A 26,502-nucleotide genomic window follows, 5' to 3' on the forward strand; every position below is an offset into this window, starting at 1 on the left:
TCCTAATCTTAAGGATAATGTTTTTAGGTTTTCCTCCTTGAGTATGATGTTGCTGTGGGTTTGTCATATAAGGCCTTTGTTTTGTTGAGGAATGTTTCTTTTGTCCCACTTTGCTTATACTTTTATTGAATGGATATTCAATTTTGTCAAATAATATTTCTGTTCTTAATACGACATGTAATTCTTATCCTTTATTTTGTTTACATGGTTTGTGACATTAATTAATTTGTAGATATCGAACCAGACTTGCATTTCAGGAATAAATCCCACTTGATCATGGTGTATAATCTTTTGAATGTATTGCTGAATTCAGTTTGCTAATATTTTGTTTTTGTATCTATGTTCATCAGGGATATTGCCTTATAATTTTCTCTCTTTTTAGTGTTTTGTCTGGTTTTGGTATGAGGATATTGCTGACCTCATAAAATGTTTGGGGAGCCTTTCCTCCTCTTCAATTTTTTTTAGAATATTTGAGAAGGATAAGTGTTAATTTGCTTTGAATGTTTGGTAAAATTCACCTGTGAAGCCATTTGGTCCAGGGTTTTTGTTTGTTCTGAGGTTTTAATTACTTCTTAATTTTCTTTCTTTCTTTCTTTTTTTTTTTAAAACTACTTCTTTATTTATTTTGCATTATTATTTTTAATCCTCACCCAAGGATATTTTTCCATTGATTTTTAGGGAAAAGGGAAGAGAGAAAAACATTGATGTGAGAGAAACACATTGATTGGTTGCTTCCTGCACGAGCCCCGACCAGAGTCTGGGCCGGGGAGGAGCCTGCAACCAAGGTACATGCCCTTGATCAGAATCAAACCTGGGACCCTTTGGTTTGCAGGCTGAAGATTATATGTTTCTAGGAATTTATCCATTTCTTCCAAGTTGTCCAATTTGTTGGTGTATAATTGTAGTATTTTCTTATGATCCCTTTGGTGTCAGTTGTCACTTCTGTTTCACTTTTGATGTTTTTTTATTTGGGCCCTCTTCTTTTTTTCTTGATAAATCTGGCTATAGGTTTATCAATTTTATTTATATTTTCAAAGAACCAGGTTTTGGTTTTATTGATCTTTTCTGTTGTAGTTTTTTGTTTAGAATCTCCTTCATTTATTTCTGTTCTGATATTTACTATTTTCTTGCTTTTACTCACTTTGGGCTTTCTTTATATGTCATTTTTACTTGTCTCAAGGTATCTTTTTATTTCTCCCTTGATTTTTTTGGTTAACCCATTCATTGTTTAGTAACACATAATTTAGCCTCCCTGTGTTTGTGTGTTTTTCAGTTTTCTTTTTGTAATTGATTTCTGGTATTATACCATTATGATCAGAGAAGATGCTTGATAGGATTTTAGTCTTCTTAAATTTATTGAGTCTTATTTTGTGGCCTAGCATGTGGTCTATCCTAGAAAATGTTTCATGTGCACTTGAAAAAATGTATATTCTGCTACTTTTGGGTGAAATGTTTTAAAAATATTAATTAAGTCCATCTAGTCTAATGTGTCATTTAATGCTGCTATTTCCTTATTGAAAAATCAGACAGAGGCCGAAAACCAGGACTACAGGCTTTGTTAGAGGAGAAGGACCTGCTGGGCTGTCTCACAAGGAGAGAGCAGCAACACATGAGAAACACAACACATAGTTGTGTGCAGGGGTGGGCACGCCTTTTGAGGGGCGGAATGGGAAGGGGTGGGGGGCTTAGTGTACTCGGTGCACACTGATTGGTGGCTTACTGCATTGTCCATATAGGACAAGGACTTAGGGTATTTGGCAGGTGTGGATTGGTGGTCCAGTGTATAGTCCATATAAGGTACATGGTTAGTCACTCAGGTATTTCTGGGCTGCAGGTTACATCATACTCCGCCCACCAGTTGGGGGAAGGGAGGATCTATCACTTATTGATTTTATTTCTGGTTGATTTATTCACTGATGTCAATGGGGTGTTAAAGTCCCCTACCGTGAATATATTACTATCAATCTCTACCCTTATGTCCAACAATATTTGTTTTATATATTTAGGTGCTTCTATATTGGGTGCCTAGATGTTTATGAGAGTTATATCCTCTTGATTAATTGATACCTTAATCATGAAATGCCCTTGTCTCTTGTTACAACCATTGTTTAAAGTATTTTGTCTGATATGAGTATCACTACCCTAAAAATGAAAAAAAAAAGATGAAGAATAATAAGCCTAATTATGGATTTAGGGAAATGATTACTCTTATATACTATTGGTATGGACATAAATTTTTGTATATTTTGGGAAGAACAATATGGCAGTGTGTAAGTTGAAAAACGAAAGCAAACACCTTTTGAATTTACAGTTTTCCCTCTAGGATATATGCTTACTTGCACAAAGGTATATTTGTTTACTTACACAAAGGTATATTTGCAAAGTGTTAACTGCAGTATTATAATTATATCAGAATTCCACATTGGGAGAATGATTAAATAAATTATCATCATAAATGACGAGACTGGATCAAGATGACAGATGAGCACGTGTTCTCTTTTCTCCCCAGATCATGACAAAAAACATTTATTTAAGTGAATACATCTATAATAACAAGGAAAATGGGAATGTTTCAGTGAACCAGAATTTCTGTGTAATTGTTCAACTGTAGTACATGAGAAAAGATTATTTTAAAAATATAAAATATTCAATTTATGCAAAAAGCTATATATGTGTGTTATATATTTGACAAAGAAATTGTTTGCTGTATATAGACCAAATTGTTGACAGTTGTTGCTTCTAGGGAGGGGATTGAATTAGGATATGAGAAATGAGTGAAGGGAGACTCACTTTTTTTTTTTTTAACAAAAGGGGAGAAAATTAGAAGATAGAAGTGAGAAGTGCAGAAGCTTTGCTTACTTTGAACTCACTTGCCTCGTGTCTTGCACCTCGCATGTTCTTCCCAGCAGTCCTTGAGAAACTAGGCTGAAGGGGCAGGGAACCCCATGGTGGGCCACCTACAACAGCATCCTGCCCCGCATAGTTGTGTGTTTGAGAAGCGCCTTTCTTTTTGTACAGGTGTTTCTAATTCCTTCCCCGACCTCTTTTGGCTTCAACTCTGGTCAGTTCCCAAATTTGTTTTCTCATGTGGAGCTGTCTAGGCTAGGGCCTGACATTTCCAACTGTCTACTGACTGCAAGCATGTCCATTCTTTGACATTTTCAGTAGTATGTGTTCAATAGCTATGGGGAATAGAAGATGAAGATGGAAATTATATTTTTCCTAATTGAATGTGCTTTAAAATATCCCTAAATGGAAATAAAGAAGGTTTTTGATTCCTTATATTGAGATTTGAATAGAATGTATATGCCATTCAAATAAAGGATTTTGAGTGTTTCTTGGAATTTAGGAATTTAAAACTTACCCTGTTTTATAGAATTTGTGTTACATCAAAGCTATTTGGGAGTAAAAAAAATAGTTTGGTAGAATAACTAGTTTGGTTCTCTCATTAGTAAAAAGATTTTCCATCAAAAAAGGTGATTGGGAAACTAGGCCATAAGAATCCTATCTGTTGTTAATAGGATGAGAAAGAAACTTGCAAGAAAACCATAGGAAAATAGTATTTGTAGGCAAAACTTTTAAAAATAGCATGGCCTTCAGATCCATTCACTGTCCTAGGAACTGAGGACAAGAAATTAATAGCTTCTGCCTCAAGGTGCTTATAGCTGACCACTGAGTCCAGTTGTATAGTCACTCATTGTGTAATTTGTGAACTTTATTTTGTCCTCTCATATATGACATTTTTTCTCTGTGCTCAAATATTAATTATGTGGTACTTCTGCTTTTTTTCTTCTCTTTCAGGCAAAAATAGACCTCTTATTAGTTGGAGATGTCACTGTTCAATACCTGTCTGATATTGTACAGAAATTGTTTTCAAATATAGCAAAAGTCACCATAACCATTAGTGATGTGAGGAAGGCAGCAGCACTTCTGAATGAGTGTACATTCAACATGGTTTTCCTGAAGATGACTTTACCAACTGCCAAGGAGCTGGAAGCTGTCAAATTAATTAGGTAAATTCCCAAAACCTTGATTCTATACATTTAGAATAGTTTTTATTAAGACCCATTTCTAGCCTGGCCGGTGTGGTTCAGTTGATTGTGTCATCCCATGCACCAGGAGGTTATGATTCAATTTCTGGTGAAGGTATATGCCAAGATTGTGGGCTCTATCAGCAGTAGGGGGAGTGTAGGAGGCAGCCAATTGATGTTTTTCTTTCTCCCTCTTCCTTCCTCTCTCTAGAATCAATAAAAACATGTTAAAAAAAAAAAAAAAGAACAACGCACACATTTCTATAAAAGTCCATAAAAATGACACTATTTCTAATTTAATTTTTAAGGTGAAGGATATTTTTGTGGGCAGAATCTACATACTTTTAAATATATATATATTTTTATTGATTTCAGAGAGGGAGAGAGAGGGAGAGAGAGATAGAAACATCAATGATGAGAGAGAATCATTGATCGGCCGCCTCCTGCACACCCCACACTGGGGATCGAGCCCACAACCTCAGCATGTGTCCTTGACCGGAACAGAACCCAGGACCCTTCAGTCTACAGGCCGATGCTTTATCCACTGAGCCAAACTGGCTGGGGCCATACATGTTGTTTTTATTTTATTTGACATACTATTATAAAAATTATCATTTTAACTTAAAAAATAATAGGTGTGGCCCTGACCAGTTTGGTTCTGTGGTTAGAGTATCAGCCCGTGGACTGAAGGGTCGTGGGTTTGATTCCCAGTCAAGGGCACATACCTTGGTTGAAGGTTTGCTCCCAGGCCCTAGTTGGGGAGTGTGTGGGAGGCAACCAGTTGATGTGGCTCTCTCACATCAATGTTTCTCTCTTAATTGGTTCCTCTACCCTCCCTTTCACTCTTTCTGAAAATCAATGGAAGCTGTCAAATTAATTAGGAAAATATCCTTGGTGAGTATTAAAAAATTCAAAAGTAATAGGTGTGGATGAAAATGTAAGAATTAATTGTTCATAGAAATTTATTTGGTATATAATGCTTACTTTAATCGCATAGAGATTCATTTTTAATAACTATGTCATTAAAATGGCAAATCTTTTCAGAATTCATAAACTGTCATGGTAGATACTGAAGCAGGTGAACAATCTTAGCTTCATGGCATGTTGGCTGTGGACTGAAGATGTTTCTCTTAGAAGATATCCTAATGTGAAAGCCCTGAAGCTCTCTGTATCCACTGAGTCCAGATCAATACCACCTGTAATATTCTTATAGCTTCATATAAGTTCTGCTTCTGTTTGAGCCCCTGCACTCTCAAGATTTGGAGTCTAGTGGTGTGAGAGTTAGGTTCTTCCTTGCCTTACTATCTAGGATTTTGAGCTATTTAGGATGTTTTAAAACAGGGATAAGTCAGAACAAATTTGCTCACCTTTTATATGAAAACTTGATAGAAAAAGTATAATTATAGATAATATTCAAATATATAAGGACTTTTCAGAATTATAGGACAGGCTTTTCTAGGCTAAAGGACTGAGTTCAGAAACAATATTGTGATCCCTGAATCAAAAGGAAGGAGCATATTATGTTAGCAGAAAAGAATGTTGGAATGACAAAAAGCCAAAGACACTGAGTTACTTGTTAAAGAGAAAGAGACTGACAGATAGACAGACATTACTCCTGGAATTTGTTAGAACAGTTGGTCTTCTTCATTCCTTTTGGCTTTCTGCTGGGAATATGAATTCTAGACAAATCAGCAAACTACCTCAAAATAGATTTTACTTCCAGAACATGCTGTGAACTATCTTTGTAGCTGGACATTTGTAAACAAGGATCTGAAGTCCTGCCAAGAAGAGATGAATGTTCTATCAGGAACAACAGTGTGACTTGCAAGCAAGTCACGCAGGGTCAAGATTGCACACAATCTTGAGTTCCCAGAACATTTACCTCCCTGAGAAAAGATAAGATTAAAAAGTCGTGGGTAGAGCAGAAAAGGGAATGCACAGTTGCAAGTTGTCTTCAATGCGCTATTGTAATATAGAACAAAACAAAATTTTGTTGATTAACTGCTGACGCACTAACCTCATGCGAAACCCCAATAAAAGCAATGGTTGAGGGTACAGAGTTTGCTACATGCCTGAGCGAGCTGTAGCCCTCTGCCCGGCATCAATTGCCTGCGTGTTCGGTTCATTAAACATCCCTCAACACTTAGCGCCCGAACAGGGACCTTAAGGTAAGTGCGGGGAACGCACAGGACCGAAAGGGAAAAAGTCTGCGGGGTCTACGCAAAACTTTCAGCAAGCCAGGCAGAGCAATGGGGAACTCCCCGACAGCAGAGAGTCAATATATGACTCTGCTGCGTTCAGTGCTTAAAAGCACTGGGGTTAGTGTGTCTCAAGACACTTTTAGGAAATTAGCTAGAGAATAAGAAAGCATTGTTACTGGTTTGAGCTGACAGGCAGAAATCAGTTCTCCGCTTGTGAAACTGATAAAGACATGCCTAATGGACCATTACCTTCTTTGCCTCATGAAAATAATACGGAGCAAAAAAGGAAAGATTTTGAACAGAAGTTGGAGGGATATGAAGATATAGAAGGGACTGATAAAGAGGGCATCCAGGATTCCTCAGAAAGTGAAACTAGTAGCACTGATTCTAGTGGTAGTGAACGGAAGAGATTATTAAAAAAGAAAAGCAAGACAAGGGATGACGAACAAGAGTTATTAAAAGATTTGCTGATTCGGGGCGGACCGAGAAGATGGCGGCATAGGTAAACACCGGAGACTGCCGCCGTGGACAACCACTTCAAAAATACAACTAAAAGTCGGAACGGACATCAACCAGAACCACGGGAAGGCTGGCTGAGGAGAGTCTCTTCAACTAGAAGCAAAAACAACAGCATTCCGACGCTCAGCGGAGGCGCAGTGTGGAAAATTTAAAGGTACGGTGGTGCGGTGGTGAGGGTGCACGCGCAAAGCGGGCTGGCGGCTGAGGGCGCGATTGTCGTTTTCAATCAGGAGCGAGTCTCAGACTCTGGGCTACAGATCCGGGCGAGTCTCTAGGGACCCAGACTCAAACAGGAGAAGCGGGACTGTCTGGCTACGGCCCCTCCGAGGTTTGCAGCGGTTGTTGGGACAGAGAGGCAGAGCCCCTGGGGACGGACTGAGAGCGGCCATAGCTGCTCCCTCCCCCCGCCCTGTTGAGCCCGCCCCGCCCAGGCCCTGCGCACAACCATTTGCCGATCGCCTCAGGCAAAGGCTGGAATAACGCCTCCCCAGAAGACAGACGTTTTCCACAGCTAATTCCTACAGCCAGTCGGCCTGGTGGTCAAATCCCTCTAGTGTTAACTACAACAATTAAGGCTTGGCTAGAACAAGACTGCGCACAGAGACCACAAGGGGGGGCACCAAGAAAGCATATAAGATGCGGAGACAAAAAAACATGACAGAAATGGAAGATATGGAGCTAAGAATCGCAATTTTGAGGGCTTGCCATAAATTTGTGCAGAGCCTCACGAAAACTAATGAGACCCTCGATGCTACAATAAAGAAATTAGAAAGTAAGCATACACGGACTGAAATAAAGAATATTATACCCAATAGCAGACCAGAGGAGCACAAGAATCAAACCAAAGATTCGACAAGAAACACCCAATTGGAAAAGCAAAATGAAAAAAGAATCCGAAAGAATGTGAAGATAGTGTAAGGAGCCTCTGGGACAGCTTTAAGCGGTCTAATATCAGAATTATTGGAGTGCCAGAAGATGAGAGACAGCAAGATATTGAAAACCTATTTCAAGAAATAATGGCAGAAAACTTCCCTCACCTGGAGAAAGAAATGGACTTACAGGTCCAAGAAGCGCAGAGAACCCCAAACAAAAGGAATCCAAAGAGGACCACACCAAGACACATCATCATTAAAATGCCAAGAGCAAAAGACAAAGAGAAAATCTTAAAAGCAGCAAGAGAAAGAGGCTCAATTACCTACAAGGGAATACCCATACAACTGTCAGCTGATTTCTCAACAGAAACTTTGCAGGCCAGAAGGGAATGGCAAGAAATTTTCAAAGTGCTGAATACCAAGAACCTACAACCAAGATTACTTTATCCAGCAAAGCTATCATTCAGAATTGAAGGTCAGATAAAGAGCTTCACAGATAAGGAAAAACTAAAGGAGTTCATCACCGCCAAACCAGTATTATATGAAATGCTGAAAGGTATCCTTTAAGAAGAGGAAGAAGAAGAAAAAGGTAAAGTTACAAATTAGGAACAACAAATATGCATCTATCAACAAATGAATCTAAGAATCAAGTGAATAAATAACCTGATGTACAGAATGAACTGGTGATTATAATGAATCAGGGACATAGAAAGGGAATGGACTGACTATTCTTAGGGGAAAAGGGGTGGGGGAGATGCGGGAAGTGACTGGACAAAAATCATGCACCTATGGATGAACTCAGTGGGTGGGGAGTGAGGGTGGAGGGTGGGGTGGGAGCTGGAAGGAGGGGAGTTATGGGGGGAAAAAAGAGGAACAAATGTAATAATCTGAACAATAAAGATTTAAAAAAAAAAAAGATTTGCTGATTCATATGAAGGCTTTAATATGTGGTACCCCACCACTTCATGTTAAACCCACTAATAAGTTACAGGAATTAATAAAAAATGCTTTTCTAGTTCAACAGCCTCTGTCGGAGGAGCCCAGAGTAACTCCCACGGCTCCTCCTCCAGACCTACCACATTATTCCACAGGGGCACATCGGCAATTCCAGCTGCCCTTGCCTACTGAAATAAACAAAATATTATTAGATTTAGAACCTGGGGATAAGATTGTTCCTCCCACATGGAGAAGAAATGACGATTTCCTTGCATCTCCGATACAGCAGCAGCAAATGTCACCGGATCTGCAACAATATCCCCAATATCCAAATGGTTAATGCAGAAAAGGAGGGGCTGTCGGCAGGGAGAGTGTTGGCAGGGACAGCAGGGAGAGATAGTTACTTATCTGAACTATGCTGGACTCAAGGCTGCAAGCGGCTACTAAGCACACCAAGTGTTTCTCTGTCCCATTTTGTTCTCTTTAACCCTTCCAATACTAAATTAGACTAGTCAGGCATATGTGCATCAACCTTTAGAAATAGTCAGAAAAAGATTTCCTAATGCTCTAATTTATCATTATATGGATAATATTTTAGTAGCTTCTGAAATTCAATCACAATTACAGGAGATTTACCAATACCTCCTTGAAAAACTCCAAGACTATGGATTAGAAGTAGCCCCAGAAAAGGTACAATGGCAGGAGCCATGGAAATATCTTAGGCAAAAATTAACAAATGTCTCCATTATTCCACAGAAGGTTCAAATTAGAAGAGACAGTTTAAAGACTCTAAACTATTTTCAAAAGTTATTAGGAGACATTAATTGGTTGAGACCCAGCCTTGGTATACCTACTTATCAATTGACTAATTTATTTCAAATCCTAGAGGGGCCATCTGAATTAGATAGTCCCTGTGTTTTAACCCCTGCTGCAGAAAAAGAATTAACTTGGATAGAACAGCATGTACAACAAGCACAATTAAATAGAATTCTTTCCATGGACAATTTTAAATTATTAGTTTTCCACACTGAGCATTCTCCTACAGGGTTACTTGTTCAAGACAGTAATGTTGTTGAATGGATTTTCTTGCCTCATAAATCACAGAAAAATTACAGACTTATATTAAAAAAATTTGCCAAATTATTTACAAGGGAAGATTAAAATTAAGACAATTATGTGGTTTAAACCCAGAAGAAATTATAGTACCTTTTACTGACAAGGAAATTCAAGAATTATTTCGAATATGCGATGATTGGCAAACTGCTTGTGCTCATTTTTTAGGGAAAATACATAATCATTATCCTACAGATAAAAGGTTACAATTTCTTAAGAAAATTCAATGGATATTGCCTCGTATTGTAGCTAATGAACCAGTTTAAGGTCCTACGATGGGGGAGAGGTTATGCTTATATTTCCACAGGTAAAGAAAAGTTCTGGGTTCCTGAGAGGCACCTTAAGCTGAGACATGGAAACCAAAAGGAAGTTCTACTTAAGTGACCTGACCAAGGATTTCTCAGAGATGATGTTGACGGGGCCTCCTATCTGCAAAGCTCTACAGTCAACGCAACATTCATCTGTACCAACCTGGGGTCAGGTGAAGAAGCTTACCCAAGAGGGAGAACAACTGGTCCAGCATCATGGTAAAGAAGTGACGCCATCTACTTTGTTCCTTGCTATGCTTGCACTAATAACCACTCAGGTAAATGCTGAGAATCATACATACTGGGCTTACATTCCTAATCCCCCACTGAATAGAAGTGTTTCTTGGTTGGATTCAAAGGTTCGAATTTATATCAATGACTCAAATTGGTTACCCGGACCTTATGATAATCGAGGCCCATTAAAACCAGAAGAGGAAGATAGAGTCATAGAAAATTATACCACTGGAACACAGGGAGTGCCAACATGCTTAGGTCAAGGAGACCATTGTTTAACAATACAGGCACAAGCCTGGCTAAGCATTTTGGAAAATACTACTACTGCAACAAAAAACAGGTGTTTGTTTCTTCTGAGTGCCCATGGGTTTAAAAATGTTAGTTGGGATAACAATAGTACACCTCCATTACTTCCACCATGTCATGTTCCTACGTTTTACGCACTTGTCCAATTGGGTCCAATTGGGTCCATTGGGAATCCTGTCGAGGAGAGACTGTTTGGGTTTTATCTAATACTTCCTATGGAAGCGTCATTGATTGGAGCCCTTCAGGTTCTGCCCGTTCCAAAGCCAATGGAGCTGATCTACGATGGCGTAGAGGAAAGAACAAGTCCATGTCCACACAAGCGAATGCAAACATCGTGTGGCATGGTGGAGGATTTGCACGCCCAACACCTCATCAAGAAGGACATCCTGTTCAATCTGACTTATGGAAATTGAGATCTGCCTTACACTCTTTGAAAGCATGAACTGGCTTCTATAAAAATAATTCTTGGAATTACACCTTACAATTTTATGTTAACAAAATTGCCTTTGTACAAGCCTGTGTTCAATTACCACTTTTATTAACGAAAGGAGATGTTAAGTGGAATGCTAACTCAGGGGAAATTTCCTGTATTAATTGTTCTTTCTATACTTGTCTAAATTCTTCTATTGCATTTAACCAAGCAACTAGCTAATAGAAAAGCAGCTGTGTTAACTCTAATGCTCCATCAAATGAAGCAAGAAAAAAAGGGGGAATTGTAGCTGGACATTTGTAAACAAGGATCTGAAGTCCTGCCAAGAAGAGATGAATGTTCTATCAGGAACAACAGTGTGACTTGCAAGCAAGTCACGCAGGGTCAAGATTGCACACAATCTTGAGTTTCCAGAACATTTACCTCCCTGAGAAAAGATAAGATTAAAAAGTCGTGGGTAGAGCAGAAAAGGGAATGCACAGCTGCAAGTGTCTTCAATGCGCTATTGTAATATAGAACAAAACAAAATTTTGTTGATTAACTGCTGACGCACTAACCTCATGCGAAACCCCAATAAAAGCAATGGTTGAGGGTACAGAGTTTGCTACATGCCTGAGCGAGCTGTAGCCCTCTGCCCGGCATCAATCGCCTGTGTGCTCGTCTTACCTCTGCGTGTTCGGTTCGTTAAACATCCCTCAACACTCTTCCTTCTGAAGATATGCCTATCCTATATAATAAAAGCCTAATATGCAAATCAACCTAACAATGGAATGACCGGTCGCTATGACGCGCACTGACCACCAGGGGTCAGACACTCAACACAGGAGCTGCCTCCAGCTGGACGCCCCAGGCCAGCCAAGGCAGGTACAAGCAGGGGCCCCCCATTGCCCTGCCAGTTGCCCAGCAGAGGGAGGCAACAGGTGGTGGGGGGCAGGGCCAGCGAGCGGGCAGTGCCAGGCCAGCCAAGGTGGGTGCCAGTGGGGGCCCCCTGATCACCCCGCTGGTCGCCCCACAGATTGGCCCTGATCACCAGCCAGGCCTAGGGATCCTACCTGTGCACGAATTTCATGCACCAGGCCTCTAGTCTATATATAAAAGCTTAATATGCTAAGTGCCCAACTGTTCAACCAGTCGCTATGACGCACACTGACCATCAGGGGGCAGACACTCCAACCAGTAGGTTAGCTTGCTGCTGGCATCTGGCCCATGGGGGCTGAGAGAGATGGGCCATACACGCCCTGGAGCCCTTCCCAGGGTTCCTCCCCGGCCCTGATCGCACCATGATCGCGCCGGTGGGGTTTCTCAGCTTGGCCTGTGCTCTCTCACAATCTGAGACCCCTCAGGGGACATCAGAGAGCTGGTTTCAGCTTGATCCCCGCAGGCTAGGCTGAGGGACCCCACCCACTGGGCCTCTAGTTTTATTATATATCTTAAAACAAAAACACCCCCTATAGTCAGAGTTCCCCTGTTTGGGGATTCATAATAATATCTAATTTATAGAGTATTAAAAAGTTTTATAACAGCTTTGTTAGGGAGGTAGGGGAAGATTTCATCATTCCTATTTGACAGCTTAGAAAACAGGCTGAGTTGACTTGCCTGAGACCACAGGGGCTTCTTTTCATACAACTCAGACCAGAGCTTTTTTCTTTTTTCTTATTGTCCTTTCTAAAAGTCTGTAATTAATTGTCTTCTGTATTGCAGCCCCTTCATTTATACCTCTGAGATTCAGGATAAGCCAAACTTAGTATAAACTAAATACACATATGGTTTGGGGGGAGCACTGGAACAAATTAGTATGGCTGATCTCTGTCTTCATTCTCAGAGTACAATCCTTGCGGTGCCTCTCCGAATGGAGTAGACTTTGTATTTGCTCATTATTGAAACTACATTTTAAACAGGATAAGAATAGAGTTCTGTTTAAGAGCAAGTTTTATGTCAAGGGGGCATTAATTAAAACCAGTAGGTTTGAGAAAAGAACTTTCTGTCTGATACTCATCTCTGTGAATTCTCCCCACTCTTGCTTCTTTGCTCTAAATAACATAGCTTTAAGATTTCTTAGCAGGAAAAAGAACGTAGATGAAGGTACTATATGTACACACATACATATGGTATTTATACTATTTTGCTTTTTGTAAAAGCATTTGTTTAAAAACAAAGAATAATTTGTGGAATACACTTGGATTTGATCTTCTTGTCTTTTGTTACACTATTCTTAATACCTAGTATACATAAGTTTTCAGTAATAGCAAGTATTCAGTAACTTGCTGTAGGTGTGAGTGAGTGAGTGAGTGAGTGAGTAGGGCAGAAAATGAGTTCTAGCTTTTATGTTCCTCTCTGAAAAAAAAACCCCAGTGATTTCTTCATAGAAGTTTTGCCTTTCTTGATGGTTTAGAGACAAGAAATGTCTCTAAAATTTCCTTTTCTGCTCTCAGAACGGTTATGAGTTTATGATTTATGAATTATTTAAACCCTTGTACAGAATGTTTATATTTTTGAATGGCATTCGTTTTATTTATTTATTTTAATTCTTTTAAAAAATTTTTATTTTATTGTTGACAATATTACAGATGTCTCCCATTTCCCTCCCCACTTACATCCCTCCACCTAGCCCCTACCCACCCACCCAGGTCTTCACCACCCTATTGTTCATGTAAATGGGCTTTGCATGTAAGTATATAAGTTCTTTAGTTTATCTCTCCTCATCCTCACACCCCCACATGGAGGCATGTCAGTCTGTTCCATGGCTCCATGCTTCGGGTCTTATTTTGTTGGTCAATTCATTTTGTTCATTAGATTCCACAAATAAGTGAGATCATGTGATATTTGTCTTTCTCAGATTGGCTTATTTCACTTAGCATAATAGTCTCCAGGTCCATACATGGTATCCTGAAGGGTAAAACATCCCTCTTTTTTTTTTTTTGTACAGCTGCATGGTATTCATTGTGTAAATGTCCCACAGCATTTTTATCCACTCATCCACTGATGGGTACTTGGGCTGTTTCCAAATCTTAGCTATTGTAAATAGCACTGCTATGAACATAGGGGTGCATATATTCTTTCTGATTGGTGTTTCGGGGGTTTTAGGATATATTCCCAGAAGTGGGTTTGCTGGGTTAAATGGCAATTCCATTTTGAATTTTTTTTGGAAACTCCATACTGTTTACTGTAGTGGCTGTACCAATTTGCATTCTCACCAGCACTGAACTAGTGTTCCCTTTTCTCTCTTGTTGTTTGTTGATTTATTGAGCTATTCTGACAGGTGTGAAGTGATATCTCATTGAGCTTTTAATGACTAGTGATTTTGAGCACTTTTTTTTCATATGTCTCTTGGCCATTTGTATATGCTCTTTGGAATAGTGTCTATTCAGGTTCTCTGCCCATTTTTAAATTAGATTGTTTGTCTTCCTTTTGTTGAATTGTATGAGTACTTTATATATTTTGGTAATTGACCCCTTATCAGATGTGTAATTGCCAAATATGTTCTCCCATACACTGGGTTCCCTTTTCATTTTGATGGTAGTTTCTTTTGCTGTGCAGAAGCTTTTTATTTTGATACTAGAGGCCCAATGCACACATTTGTGCATGGGTGGGGTCCCTCAGTTTCGCTGACAATCAGGGCCGATCGAGGCGGATCGGGGCCAGCTGGCTGTGGGGAGGGACTGCAGGAGGTTGGCGGCCCATAAGAGGTTGGCTGTGGGAGTGCACTGACCACCAGGGGGCAGCTCCTGCATTGAGCGTTTGCCCCCTGGTGGTCAGTGCATCCTCATAGCGACCGGTCGACTGGTCGTTCGGTCAACTGGTTGTAACGGTCTCTTAGACTTTTATATATATAGATAGTCCCATTTGTTTATTTGTTCCTTTGTTTCTTTTGCCCTAGGAGATGTATCAGCAAAAATGTTGGTATGTCTGATATTTTACTGCATATGCTTTTAAGAATTTTTATGGTTTCATGGCTTACATTTGACTCTTTTATCCATTTTGGGTTTATTCTTGTGCATGGTGTAAGTTGGTGGTCTAGTTTCATCTTTTCACATGTGTCTGTCCAGTTTTCCCAAAACCATTTGTTGAAGAGACTACATTTACTCCATTGTATGTGCTTGCCTCCTTTGTCAAATATTAATTGGCCATAATGGTGTGGAGAGACAAATTTCTGGTGTCTCTGTTCTGATCCATTGCTATGTATGCCTGTCTTGTGCCAGTAACAGGCAGTTTTGAGTATAGTGGCTTTGTAGTATAGTTTGATAACTGGTTTTATGATCTCTCTACTTTGTTCTTCTTTCAAAGGGTTGCTGCAGCTATTTGGGGTCCTTTATGATTCCATATAAATTTTTGGAGAATTTGTTCTAGTTCTGTGCAGAATGCCACTGGTATTTTAATAGGGACTGCACTGAATCTATACACTGCTTTGGGTACTATGGACATTTTAATGATTTTAATTCTCCCAATCTATGAACATGGTATAGTCTTCCATTTGTTTGTATCTCCTTCTATTTATTTTTTCAATGTCCCATAATTTTCTAAGTACAGGTCTTTTACTTCTTTTGTTAAATTTATTCCTAAGTATCTTATTTTCTTGTTGTTACAATGGTAAGTGGAATTTTTTTTAGTTTTTCTTTCTGACAGTTTATTATTGGTGTATTAAAAATGCCAATTTCTGGGTGTTGATTTTGTATCCTGCTATCTTGCTGAATTGATTTAGTAAGTCTAGTAGTTTCCTGGTGGAGTCTTTAGGGTTTTCTATGTGCAATATCATGTCATCTGTAAATGACAGTTTTACTCCCTCCTTTACAATTGGGGTGCTTTTTAATCTCTTCTTGTCTGATTGCTGTGGTTTAGACTTCCAGTACTCATTTGAATAAGAGTGGTGAAGGTGGACATCCTTGTCTTTTTCCTGTTCTTAAGGAAAATGCTTTTAATTTTTGCCCATTGAGTATGATGTTGGCTGTAGGTTTGTCATATTTGACCTTTATGATGTTGAGGTGTTATCCCTGTATTTTGGCTTTCCTAAGAGGTTTTATCAAAGTAAGGGTGCTTGCCTTAACTGGTTTGGCTCAGTAGATAGAGCATTGGCCTGTGGACTGAAGGGTCCCAGGTTTGATTCCAGTCAAGAGCACATGTCCTCATTTGGGACATGCAGGAGGCAGCCTATCAATGATACTCTCTCATCATTGATGTTTTTATCTCTCCCTTCCTCCCTGAAATCAATAAAATACAGGCAGTCCTCGGGTTACGTCAGACTCGACGTACATCATTTCGTGGTTATGTCGCCATCTCCCATTTATTTATTAAAAAAAAAAGTTCCATATTGACATACGTACATATGTGCTTTATATTTTTTATTATTTATTTACTACAAGTAAAGGTCAGGAATTGTTATCTTTCTTTTAAAATTTTTTACTGTTTCACTTCATTACTGCTGTGTATGTGCTCCATATGAGTGACGTAGGTGCTTATGTAGGTGGGTTCCGACTTACGGCAAAAATCGCATTACATCGCACCGTAGGAACGGATCTCCGACGTAACCCAAGGACTTACTGTATATTAATAAAAAGGGTGCTGGATTTTGTCGAATGCTTTTTCTGGGTCTATTGATGTGATGATGTGATTTTTATTTTTCATTTTGTTTAAGTGATGTATCAAATTTTTTGATTTGCAAATATTGTACCAGCCTTGTATCCCCATAATAAAACCCAGTTGATCATAGCGTTTGAATTTTGTCATATATTGCTGGATCTGATTTGCTAATATTTTGTTGAGGATTTTAGCATCTGTGTTTGTCAGGGATACTGGCCTATAGTTTTCTTTCATTGTAGTGTCTTTTTATGGTTTTGGATTTAGGATAATGCTGGCTTCATAAAAAAAGCTTGAAAGTGCTCCTTCCTCTTGAATTGTTTGGAATAGTTTGAGGAGGATAGGTATTAGCTCTTCTTTGAATGGTAAAATTCTCCTGTAAATCCACCCAATCCTAGACTTTTGTTTGTTGGGAGTTTTTAAATTATGGCCTCCATTTCATCAGTTTGCCTATTAAGGTTTTCTAATTATTCCTGATTGAGTTTTGGAAGATTATATGTTTCTAGGAATTTGTTCATTTCATCCACATTGTCCAGTTTGTTGGCGTATAGTTGTTCATAGTATTTGCTTATAATCCTTTGTATTTCTGTGGTGTCCATTGTTCTATCACCTCTTTTGTTTGTGATTTTATTTATTTGGGTCCTCTCTCTTTCTTTCTTGATGAATCTGCCTAAGGGTTCATCAGTCTTGTTTATCCTTTCAAAGAACCAGCACTTGGATTCATTGATCTTTTGTACTGTTTTGTTTTCGGTCTCTATGTCTTTATTTCAGCTTTGATTTTTATTATTTCCTTTCTTCTGCTTCCTCTGGGATTTTCTCGCATTCTCTTTCCAGTTCATTTAGTTGTAGAATTATATAGTTTATTAGTGCTTTTTCTTGTTTCTTGAGATAGGCCTGTAGTCCTATGAACTTCCCTCTCAGGACTGCTTTTGCTGTATCCCATAGGTTTTGTTTTTTTGTGTGTGTTCATTTACATTTGTTTCCAGGAAGTTTTTAATTTCTTGCTTGATCTCATTGGTAACTCACTCATTTTTAAAACATGCTATTTAGCCTCCATGTATTTGAGTATTTTTGATTCTTTTTTTATTATATGTGATTTCTAACTTCATGCCATTATGATCTGAGAAGATGCTTAGTATTATATCAATCTTCTTTAATTTGCAAGGACTTGTTTTGTGCCCTAACTTGTTGTCTATCTTTGAGAATGTTCCATATGCACTTGAGAAAAATTTATATTCTGCTGCTTTAGGGTGAAATGTTCTGTATATTTCCATTGGATCCATCTTATCTAGTGTGTCATTTAAAGCCTCTGTTTCCTGGTTAATATTTTGTTTCACAGATCTATCCAGTGATGTCACATGGGTGTTAAAGTCCCCTACTATGACTGTATTGCTGGCAACCTCTCCCTTAAAGTCCACCAAGAGTTGTTTTATGTAGTTGGGTGCTCCTATATTGAGTGCATATATGTTTACATGGGTTATATTTTCTTATTGAGTCATTCCCTTTAGTAGTATGAAGTGGCCTTCTTTGTCTCTTATTATAGCCTTTGTTTTGAAGACTCTTTTGTCTGATATGAGTATTGATAACCCAGCTTTTTTTCACTTTCCATTTTCATGGAATATATTTTTCCATCCCTTCACTCTTAGTCTGTGTGTATCTTTTGTTCTGACGTGAGTCTCCTGTAGACAGCATATATATGGATCATGCTTTCTTATCCATTCAGTCACCCTATGTCTTTTGATTGGAGCATTTAATCCATTTACATTTAAACTTATTATTTATAGGCATTTCTTTATTGACATTTTTATTTTCTTTATGCCTATGAAGCCCTCTCTCTCATTTTTTTTTCTTCTTCTTAAAGCAATCCGTTTAACATTTCTTGCATTGCTGGTTTGGTGGTAAAGTGCTCCTTTAATCTTTTTTTTTTTTTTTTTTTGGTCTGGAAAGTTTTCTATTTCACCATTAATTTTAATTGATAGCTTTGCTGGATACAGCAGTCTTCAATTCAGGCCTTTGCTTTTCATTACTTTGAATACTTATTTCCATTTCCCCTCTGGCCTGAAGTGTTTCCATTGAGGATTCAGCTGACATTCTAATAGGAACACCTTTGTAGATAATTTTCTCTCTCTTGCTGCTCTTAAAATTCTTTGTCTTTAATGTTTGCCATTTTATTTATTTATTTTGCAGGGCCACATTTCACTGCATTTTTTTTTTCCACAATCACTGAATCCTGCTGGGCTGTACCCAGGGCTCTGGAGGCAGGACCTGGAAGGTGAAGCTGCGCAGCAAGCCATTCCCACGGAGGGGCTGCTGAGGGACCCCGAGAGGATGACCTCGTGGCCATGGTTGGGAGAACCCGTCGAGGACTGAACCCCACCCAGCGCCCACTTAGGTGGCCCTCAGGTCTCTCAGCCCCGTCTCCACACTGCCTCCAGGATGCTGAACCCAAACAGGGGATGTTTGCCATTTTAATTATGATGAACTCTTTGGGTTCATCTTGACTGGATTCTGTGCCTCCTGAACTTGTGTGACAATTTCCTTCACCAGGTTGGCAAAGATTTCTGTCATTATTTCTTCAAACAGGTTCTCAGTTCCTAGCTCATGTTCTTCTTCCCTTCTTGTATTCCTATGATGCAGATGTTTTTACGTCTCATGTTCCAGAGCTCCTTAAGCTATCTTCCAGCTTATTAATTATTTTTTCTATTTGCTGGTCTAATTGGGTATTTGTGTCTACCTTGTCTTCCAAATTGATGATTCCATCCTCTGCTTCATCCAGTCTACTCTTAATTCCTCCTAGTGTGTTCTTGATGTCAGATATGTTATTCTTCATTTATATCTGGTTCTTATTCTTGGCATCTATTTCCTTTCTCATGCTGTTATAATTTGCATTCAGTTCCTTAAGCATCTTTATAGCCATTGCTTTGGACTCCATTTCTGATAGGTTGCTTGCCTCCATTTCATTTAGTTCTTTTTCTGGAGACTCCTCCTTTTCTTTAATTTGTAGGTTGTTTTTTTTTTGTCTCCCCATTTTATCTGTCTCTTTTTATTTGTTTCTATATATTATAGAGAAATGTTATATCTCCCAGGCTTTGTGGGATGGCTTTATGTAGAAAGTGTTTTGAGGGGTTTAGTGGTGCTGTCTCTTTGTTCACCTGTGCTGGATGCTCTAGGATTGTGCCTTGTGTCCATTATTTGGGATCTCCTGCTATAATTGGGACTTGATTATTGTCCTGTTCATGGAAGGAACATCCCCTCTGACTTGTTGACAGTGAGGCTCAACTCCAATCTTGTCATGCCAGCTCTTATACAGGTTTGACATAACAGAACAAGACACAATAGGACTGAACCAAAACACCATCAAAATCAAGTTATGCAAAGCAACAACAGGAAAGAATAAGGAAAAAGAAGGGAAAGAAAGCAAAGACAAGGTAAAAAATATACTAAAAGACATGAGACCAAACACTTTGAGGGAATATAAAGACAGAGGGAGAAAGAAGAAGAAAATATGGCAATAAGGGAGCAAGGAGAAAGCTAAAAGAACTAGTATAGGAATGAAAAAGAAAAGGAAACAGAAAATAATGAAATAATAATGAATTTAGGGCAGTCAGCCAACCTAAAAAACAAACAAAAAATAATAATAATGAATTAGAATGTAGTAATAATGGATATATTAAGATATAGGTAGGAAAAGTTAAACAGAAAAAGAGAGAAGAAAAAAACAAAATAAAATGAGAAAAATAATAATAACAATAAAAAGACAAAAAGTGAATAGAATCAATGGAAAGAGAAAAATTAGAGATATGTAAGAAAAAGGGGAAAACAGTGAACAAAAAACAAAAACAAAAACAAAAACAAAACCCACTCCCACACACATTCTCAAAAACCTTTAGGCCAGTGGTTCTCAACCTGTGGGTCGCGACTCCTTTGGGAGTCGAATGACCCTTTCACAGGGGTCGCCTAAGACCATCGAAAAACACATATATAATTACATATTGTTTTTGTGATTAATCACTATGCTTTAATTATGTTCAATTTGTAACAATGAAAATACATCCTGCATATCAGATATTTACATTACGATTCATAACAGTAGCAAAATTACAGTTATGAAGTAGCAACAAAAATAATTTTATGGTTGGGGGTCACCACAACATGAGGAACTGTATTAAAGGGTCGCGGCATTGGGAAGGTTGAGAACCATTGCTTTAGGCTCACTGTTTTTGGAGCTCACTGGATTTTGCTTTGATGTTATTGAATCTGGTCTGTTGGTGTGTCTATTGGGGGCCTCCCTGGAGCTTCTCTGGCCCTGGGCAACCTGATTGAGGCCGATAGTTTGTAGCCCCTATTAGTCCAGTGGGTGGGGCCTCCTTAGCTTAGAACCTGGGTCTGCTTGAGTCTCACACCTTGAGTTTCCCAGTTCTGAGCTGTTCTCCCTTCTACCAAGGGCTCTGTTGGTATATCCTGGTCTTGGCCAGGATGGTTTGTTCAGACTAGTGTTGGGAGTGGTGCCAGTAGCTTGTAGGACAGGGGGCTGGGCACTTTCTCTCCTTCCAATGCCTCAGCCTGGCTTTCTGGCTCCTCTTTGCTGCCACCTGCAGGGGAACAGATTTCCAGCCCTGGGCTGTTCCCCCTTACCTCAGATCACTGCAAGTCGGTTTAGAAGCAGCTGTTTTTTTGTTTTTGTTTTTTTAAAAATTTTATTTTATTGTTTAAAGTATTAAAGATAGTAATACATTTGTCTCCTTTCCCCCACCGCATTGACCTTCCCCCAGCCTCCCCTACCCCCCGGCACATGCCCTCACCCCACCCCCTCAGTGTCTTGTGTCCATTGGTTATGCTTATATGGATGCATACAAGTCCTTCGGTTGATCTCTTACCTCCCAGCCCCCCCAACACTCCCCAGCCTTCCCACTGTAATTTGACAGTCTGTTCAATGTTTCTCTGCCTCTGTATCTATCTTTTTGTTCATCAGGTTATAATGTTCTTTATTATCCATAAATGAGTGAGATCATGTGGTGTTTTTTTCTTTCACTTCCTGGCTTATTTCACTTAGCATAATGCTCTCCAGTTCCATCCATGCTGCTGCAAATGGTAAGAATTCCTTCTTTTTTATAGCAGCATAGTATTCAATTGTGTAGATGTACCATAGTTTTCTAATCCATTCATCTGTTGATGGGCATCTAGGCTGTTTCCAAATCTTGGCTATTGTAAATTGTGCTGCTATGAACATCGGAGTGCATATATCCTTTCTGACTGGTGTTTCTGTTTTCTTGGGATATATTCCTAGAAGTGGTATTACTGGATCAAATGGCAGTTCCATTTTTAAATTTTTGAGGAACCTCCATACTGTTTTCCACAGTGGCTACACCAGTCTGCATTCCCACCAGCAGTGAAGGAGTGTTCCTTTTTCTCCACATCCTCTCCAGCACTTGTCATTTGTTGATTTGTTGATGATAGCCATTCTGACAGGTGTGAGTGATACCTCATTGTCATTTTGATTTGCATCTCTCGGATGATTAGTGACTTTGAGCATGTTTTCATGTGTCTCTTGGCTTTCTGAGTGTCCTCTTTAGAAAAGATTCTATTTAGGTCCATTGCCCATTTTTTTATTGGATTGTTTATTTTCCTTTTGTTGAGTTGTATGAGTTCTCTGTAAATGTTGGAGATTAAATCCTTATCAGTGATAACATTGGCAAATACATTCTCCCATGCAGTGGGCTTTCTTGTTGTTTTGTTGATGGTTTCTTTTGCTGTGCAGAAGCTTTTTATTTTGATGTAATCCCATTTGTTTATTTTCTCCTTAGTTTCTCTTGCCCTAAGATCTGTGTCTGTAAAGATATTGCTACGACATATGTCTGCAATTTTGCTGCCTATGGAGTCTTGTAGGATTTTTATGGTTTCCCATCTTACATTCAAGTCCTTTAGCTATTTTGAGTTTGTTTTTGTGTATGGTATAAGTTGGTGATCTAGTTTCATTTTCTTGCATGTATCTGACCAAATTTCCCAGCACCATTTATTAAAGAGGCTGTTTTGACTCTATTGTGTGCTCTTGCCTCCTTTGTCGAATATTAATTGAGTATAATGGCTTTGGTCAATTTCTGGGTCCTCTATTCTGTTCCATTGGTCTATATGTCTGTTCTTGTGCCAGTACCAGGCAGTTTTGAGAACCGTGGCTTGGTAATATAGTTTGATGTCTGGTATTGTGATCCCTCCTACTTTGTTTTTCTTTCTCAGGATAGCTGTGGCTATTTGGGGTCTTTTTTTTATTCTAGACGAATTTTTGGAACATTCTTTCTAGATCTGTGAAATTTGCCGTTGGTATTTTAATAGGTATTGCATTGAATCTATAGATTGTTTTAGGTAGTATGGACATTTTAATGATGGTGATTCTACCAATCCATGAACATGGTATGTTCTTCCATTTGTTTATGTCTTCCTCTATCACTTTTTTAAATGTCCTGTAATTTTCTGAGTACAGGTCTTTTACGTCCTTAGTTAAGTTTATTCCTAGGTATCTTAATTTTTTGGTGCAATGGTAAATGGGATTGCTTTTTTCATTTCTCTTTCTGTGAGTTCATTATTGGTGAAAAGGCCATAGATTTATGGGTGTTAATTTTGCATCCTGCTACATTACCAAATTCACTTATTAGGTCTAGTAGTTTTTTGATGGAGTCTTTGGGGTTTTCTATGTATAATATCATGTCGTCTGCAAATAAGGACAGTTTTACTCCTTCTTTTCCAATTTGGATGCCTTTTATTTTTTCTTCTTGTCTGATCGCTATGGCTAGTACTTCTAGTACTATGTCAAACAGGAGTGGTGAAAGTGGGCATCCTTGTTTTGTTCCTGTTCTTAGGGGAAATGGATTTAGTTTTTGCCTATTGAGTATGATGTTGGATGTAGGTTTGTCATATAGGGCTTTTATTATTATATGATTATGTGATTTTTGTTTCTCAGTTTGTTTATGTGATGTATCACACTTATTGATTTATGGATATTGAACCATCCTTGCATCCCTGGAATAAATCCCACCTGGTCATGGTGTATGATCTTTCTAATGTATTGCTGAATCCGATTTGCTAGGATTTTGTTGAGGATTTTAGCATCTATGTTCATCAAGGATATTGGCCTGTAGTTCTCTTTTTTTGTGTTGTCTTTAACTGTTTTGGGGATTAGGGTAATGCTGGCTTTATAGAAAGAGCTTGGAAGTGTGCCTTCCTCTTGAATTTTTTGGAATAGTCTGAGAAGGGTAGTTTTAGTTCTTCTTTGAATGCTTGGTATAACTCCCATATAAAGCCGTCCGGACCAGGGCTTTTGTTTGCTGGAAGGTTTTTGATTGCTGTTTCAATTTCTTTGGTAGTTATCGACCTATTCAGGTTTTTTTACTTTTCTTGGTTGAGTTTTGGGAGCTTGTATTATTCTAAGAATATGTCCATTTCATCTAGGTTGTCCATTTTTTGGAATAGAGTTGTTCATTGTATTTTTCATAATAATTTGTATTTCTGTGGGATCAGTTGTTATTTCACCTCTTTCATTTCTGATTTTGTTTATTTGGGTCCTCTCTCTTTGCTTCTTGGTGAGCCTGGCTAGAGGTTCATCAATCTTGTTTATCCTTTTAAAGAACCAGCTCTTGGTTTTGTTGATCTTTTGTATTGTTGTGTTTTTTTTTTGTCTCTATGTCATTTATCTCCGCTCTGATCTTTATTATTTCCTTTCTTCTGCTTACGCTGGGCTCTTCTTTTTTTCTTTTCTTTTTTTTTTTTTAATATATTTTTATTGATTTTTTACAGAGAGGAAGGGAGAGAGATAGAGAGTTAGAAACATCGATGAGAGAGAAACATCGATCAGCTGCCTCCTGCACACCTCCTACTGGGGATGTGCCCGCAACCCAGGTACATGCCCTTGACCGGAATCGAACCTGGGACCTTTTAGTCCTCAGGCCGACGCTCTATCCACTGAGCCAAACCGGTTCCGGCCTTTCTTCTTTTCTTTTCTTTTCTTTTCTTTTCTTTTCTTTTCTTTTCTTTTCCTTTCTTTTCTTTTCTTTTCTTTTCTCTTCTTTTCTTATCTTTTCTTTTCTTTTCTTTCTTTCTTTCTTTCTTTCTTTCTTTCTTTCTTTCTTTTTGTTTTTATTTATTTTTTTTTAAATTTTCTTTATTGAATAAGATATTACAAATGTGTCCTTATCCCCCCAGTGTCCCCTCATCCCCCCAATCCTGCCCTAACCCTCACCCCCTGTTGTCCACATCCATTACTTATGCTTATATGCATGCATTCAAGTTCTTTTGTAGATCTTTCCCCCTCCCCCCGACCCTCCTCTGCTTTCCCTCTGAGTTTTGAGCATCTGATCGATGCTTCTCTGTCTCTACATCTGTTTTTGTTCATTGGTTTACGTTGTTCATTATAATCCACAAATGATTTAGATCATGTGATATTTACCTTTCTCTGACTGACTTATTTCACTTAGCATAATGCTCTCCAGCTCCATCCATGCTGCTGCAAATGGTAGGAGTTCCTTCTTTCTTACAGCAGCATAGTCTTCCATTGTGTAGATGTGCCAAAGTTTTTTAATCCATTCATCTGCTGATGGGCACTTAGGCTGATTCCAAATCTTAGCTATTGTAAATTGTGCTGCTATGAACATAGGGATGCATATATCCTTTCTGATTGGTGTTTCTGGTTTCTTGGGATATATTCCTAGAAGTGGGATCACAGGGTCAAATGGGAGTTCCATTTTTAGTTTTTTGAGGGAACTCCATACTGTCTTCCATAGTGGCTGCACCAGTCTGCATTCCCACCAGCAGTGAACGAGGGTTCCTTTTTCTCCACATCCTCGCCAGCATTTGTCATTTGTAGATTTGTTGATGATAGCCATTCTGACAGGTGTGAGATGGTATCTCATTGTCGTTTTGATTTGCATCTCTCAGATGATTAGTGACTTTGAGCATGTTTTCATATGTCTCTCAGCCTTATGTATGTCCTCTTTCAAAAAGTGTCTATTTAGGTCCGTTGCCCATTTTTTGATTGGGTTGTTTATTTTCCTTTTGTTAAGTTGTATGAGTTCCCTGTAAATGTTGGAGATTAAACCTTTATCAGAGATATCATTGGCAAATATGTTCTCCCATGCAGTGGGTTTTCTTGTTGTTTTGTTGATGGTTTCTTTTGCTGTGCAGAAGCTTTTTATTTTGATGTAGTCCCATTTGTTTATTTTCCCTTTAGTTTCCATTGCCCTAGGAGCTGTGTCAGTGAAGAAATTCCTTCGGCATATATCTGAGATTTTGCTACCTGTGGATTCCTCTAATAATCTTATGGTTTCCTGTCTTACGTTTAAGTCCTTTATCCATTTTGAGTTTATTTTTGTGAATGGTGTAAGTTGGTGGTCTAGTTTCATTTTTTTGCATGTGTCTGACCACATTTCCCAGCACCATTTATTGAAGAGACTGTCTTGACTCCATTGTATGTTCTTTTTTTTTTTTTTTTGAGTTTCATTTTATTTTATTTTATTTTATTTTATTTTATTTTTTCGCTTAAAGTATTACAAAGGGTATTACATAAGTGTCCTTTTTTCCCCCCCCCGCCCTTGACAAACCCCTGCCCTCCCTTACCCCCCAGTGTCTTATGTCCATTAGTTATGCTTATATGCATGCATACAAGTCCTTCGGTTGATCTCTTACTCCCCTCCCTCCTGCCCCCCAACTCTCTCTGGCCTTCCCACTGCAGTTTGACAATCAGTTTGAGGCAGCTCTGCCTCTGTATCTATTATTGTTCAAAAGTTTGTAATGGTCTTTATTATCCATGAATGAGTGAGATCATGTGGTATTTTTCCTTCATTAACTGGCTTGTTTCACTTAGCATTATGCTCTCCAGTTCCATCCATGATGTTGCAAATGGTAGGAGTTCCTTCTTTTTAACAGCAGCATAGTATTCCATCGTGTAGATGTACCACAGTTTTCTAATCCATTCATCTACTTATGGGCACTTAG

General features: G+C 38.7%; 1 protein-coding gene across 1 annotated transcript in view; it reads left to right on the forward strand.

The window, feature by feature from the left end:
- SOHLH2 (spermatogenesis and oogenesis specific basic helix-loop-helix 2) overlaps positions 1–26,502 on the forward strand; it is a 140,911-nt gene that overhangs the window by 39,384 nt on the left and 75,025 nt on the right. The window contains exon 2 of the mRNA XM_070408739.1: positions 3,802–4,013. Within this exon, the coding sequence (XP_070264840.1) occupies positions 3,802–4,013 (212 nt within the window). The remainder of the gene's footprint in view (positions 1–3,801; positions 4,014–26,502) is intronic.

This window comes from Myotis yumanensis, unplaced genomic scaffold, assembly GCF_028538775.1.
Source record: "Myotis yumanensis isolate MYYU_CA2020_CCGP unplaced genomic scaffold, mMyoYum1.0.hap1 SCAF_3, whole genome shotgun sequence".
NCBI lineage: Eukaryota > Metazoa > Chordata > Mammalia > Chiroptera > Vespertilionidae > Myotis > Myotis yumanensis.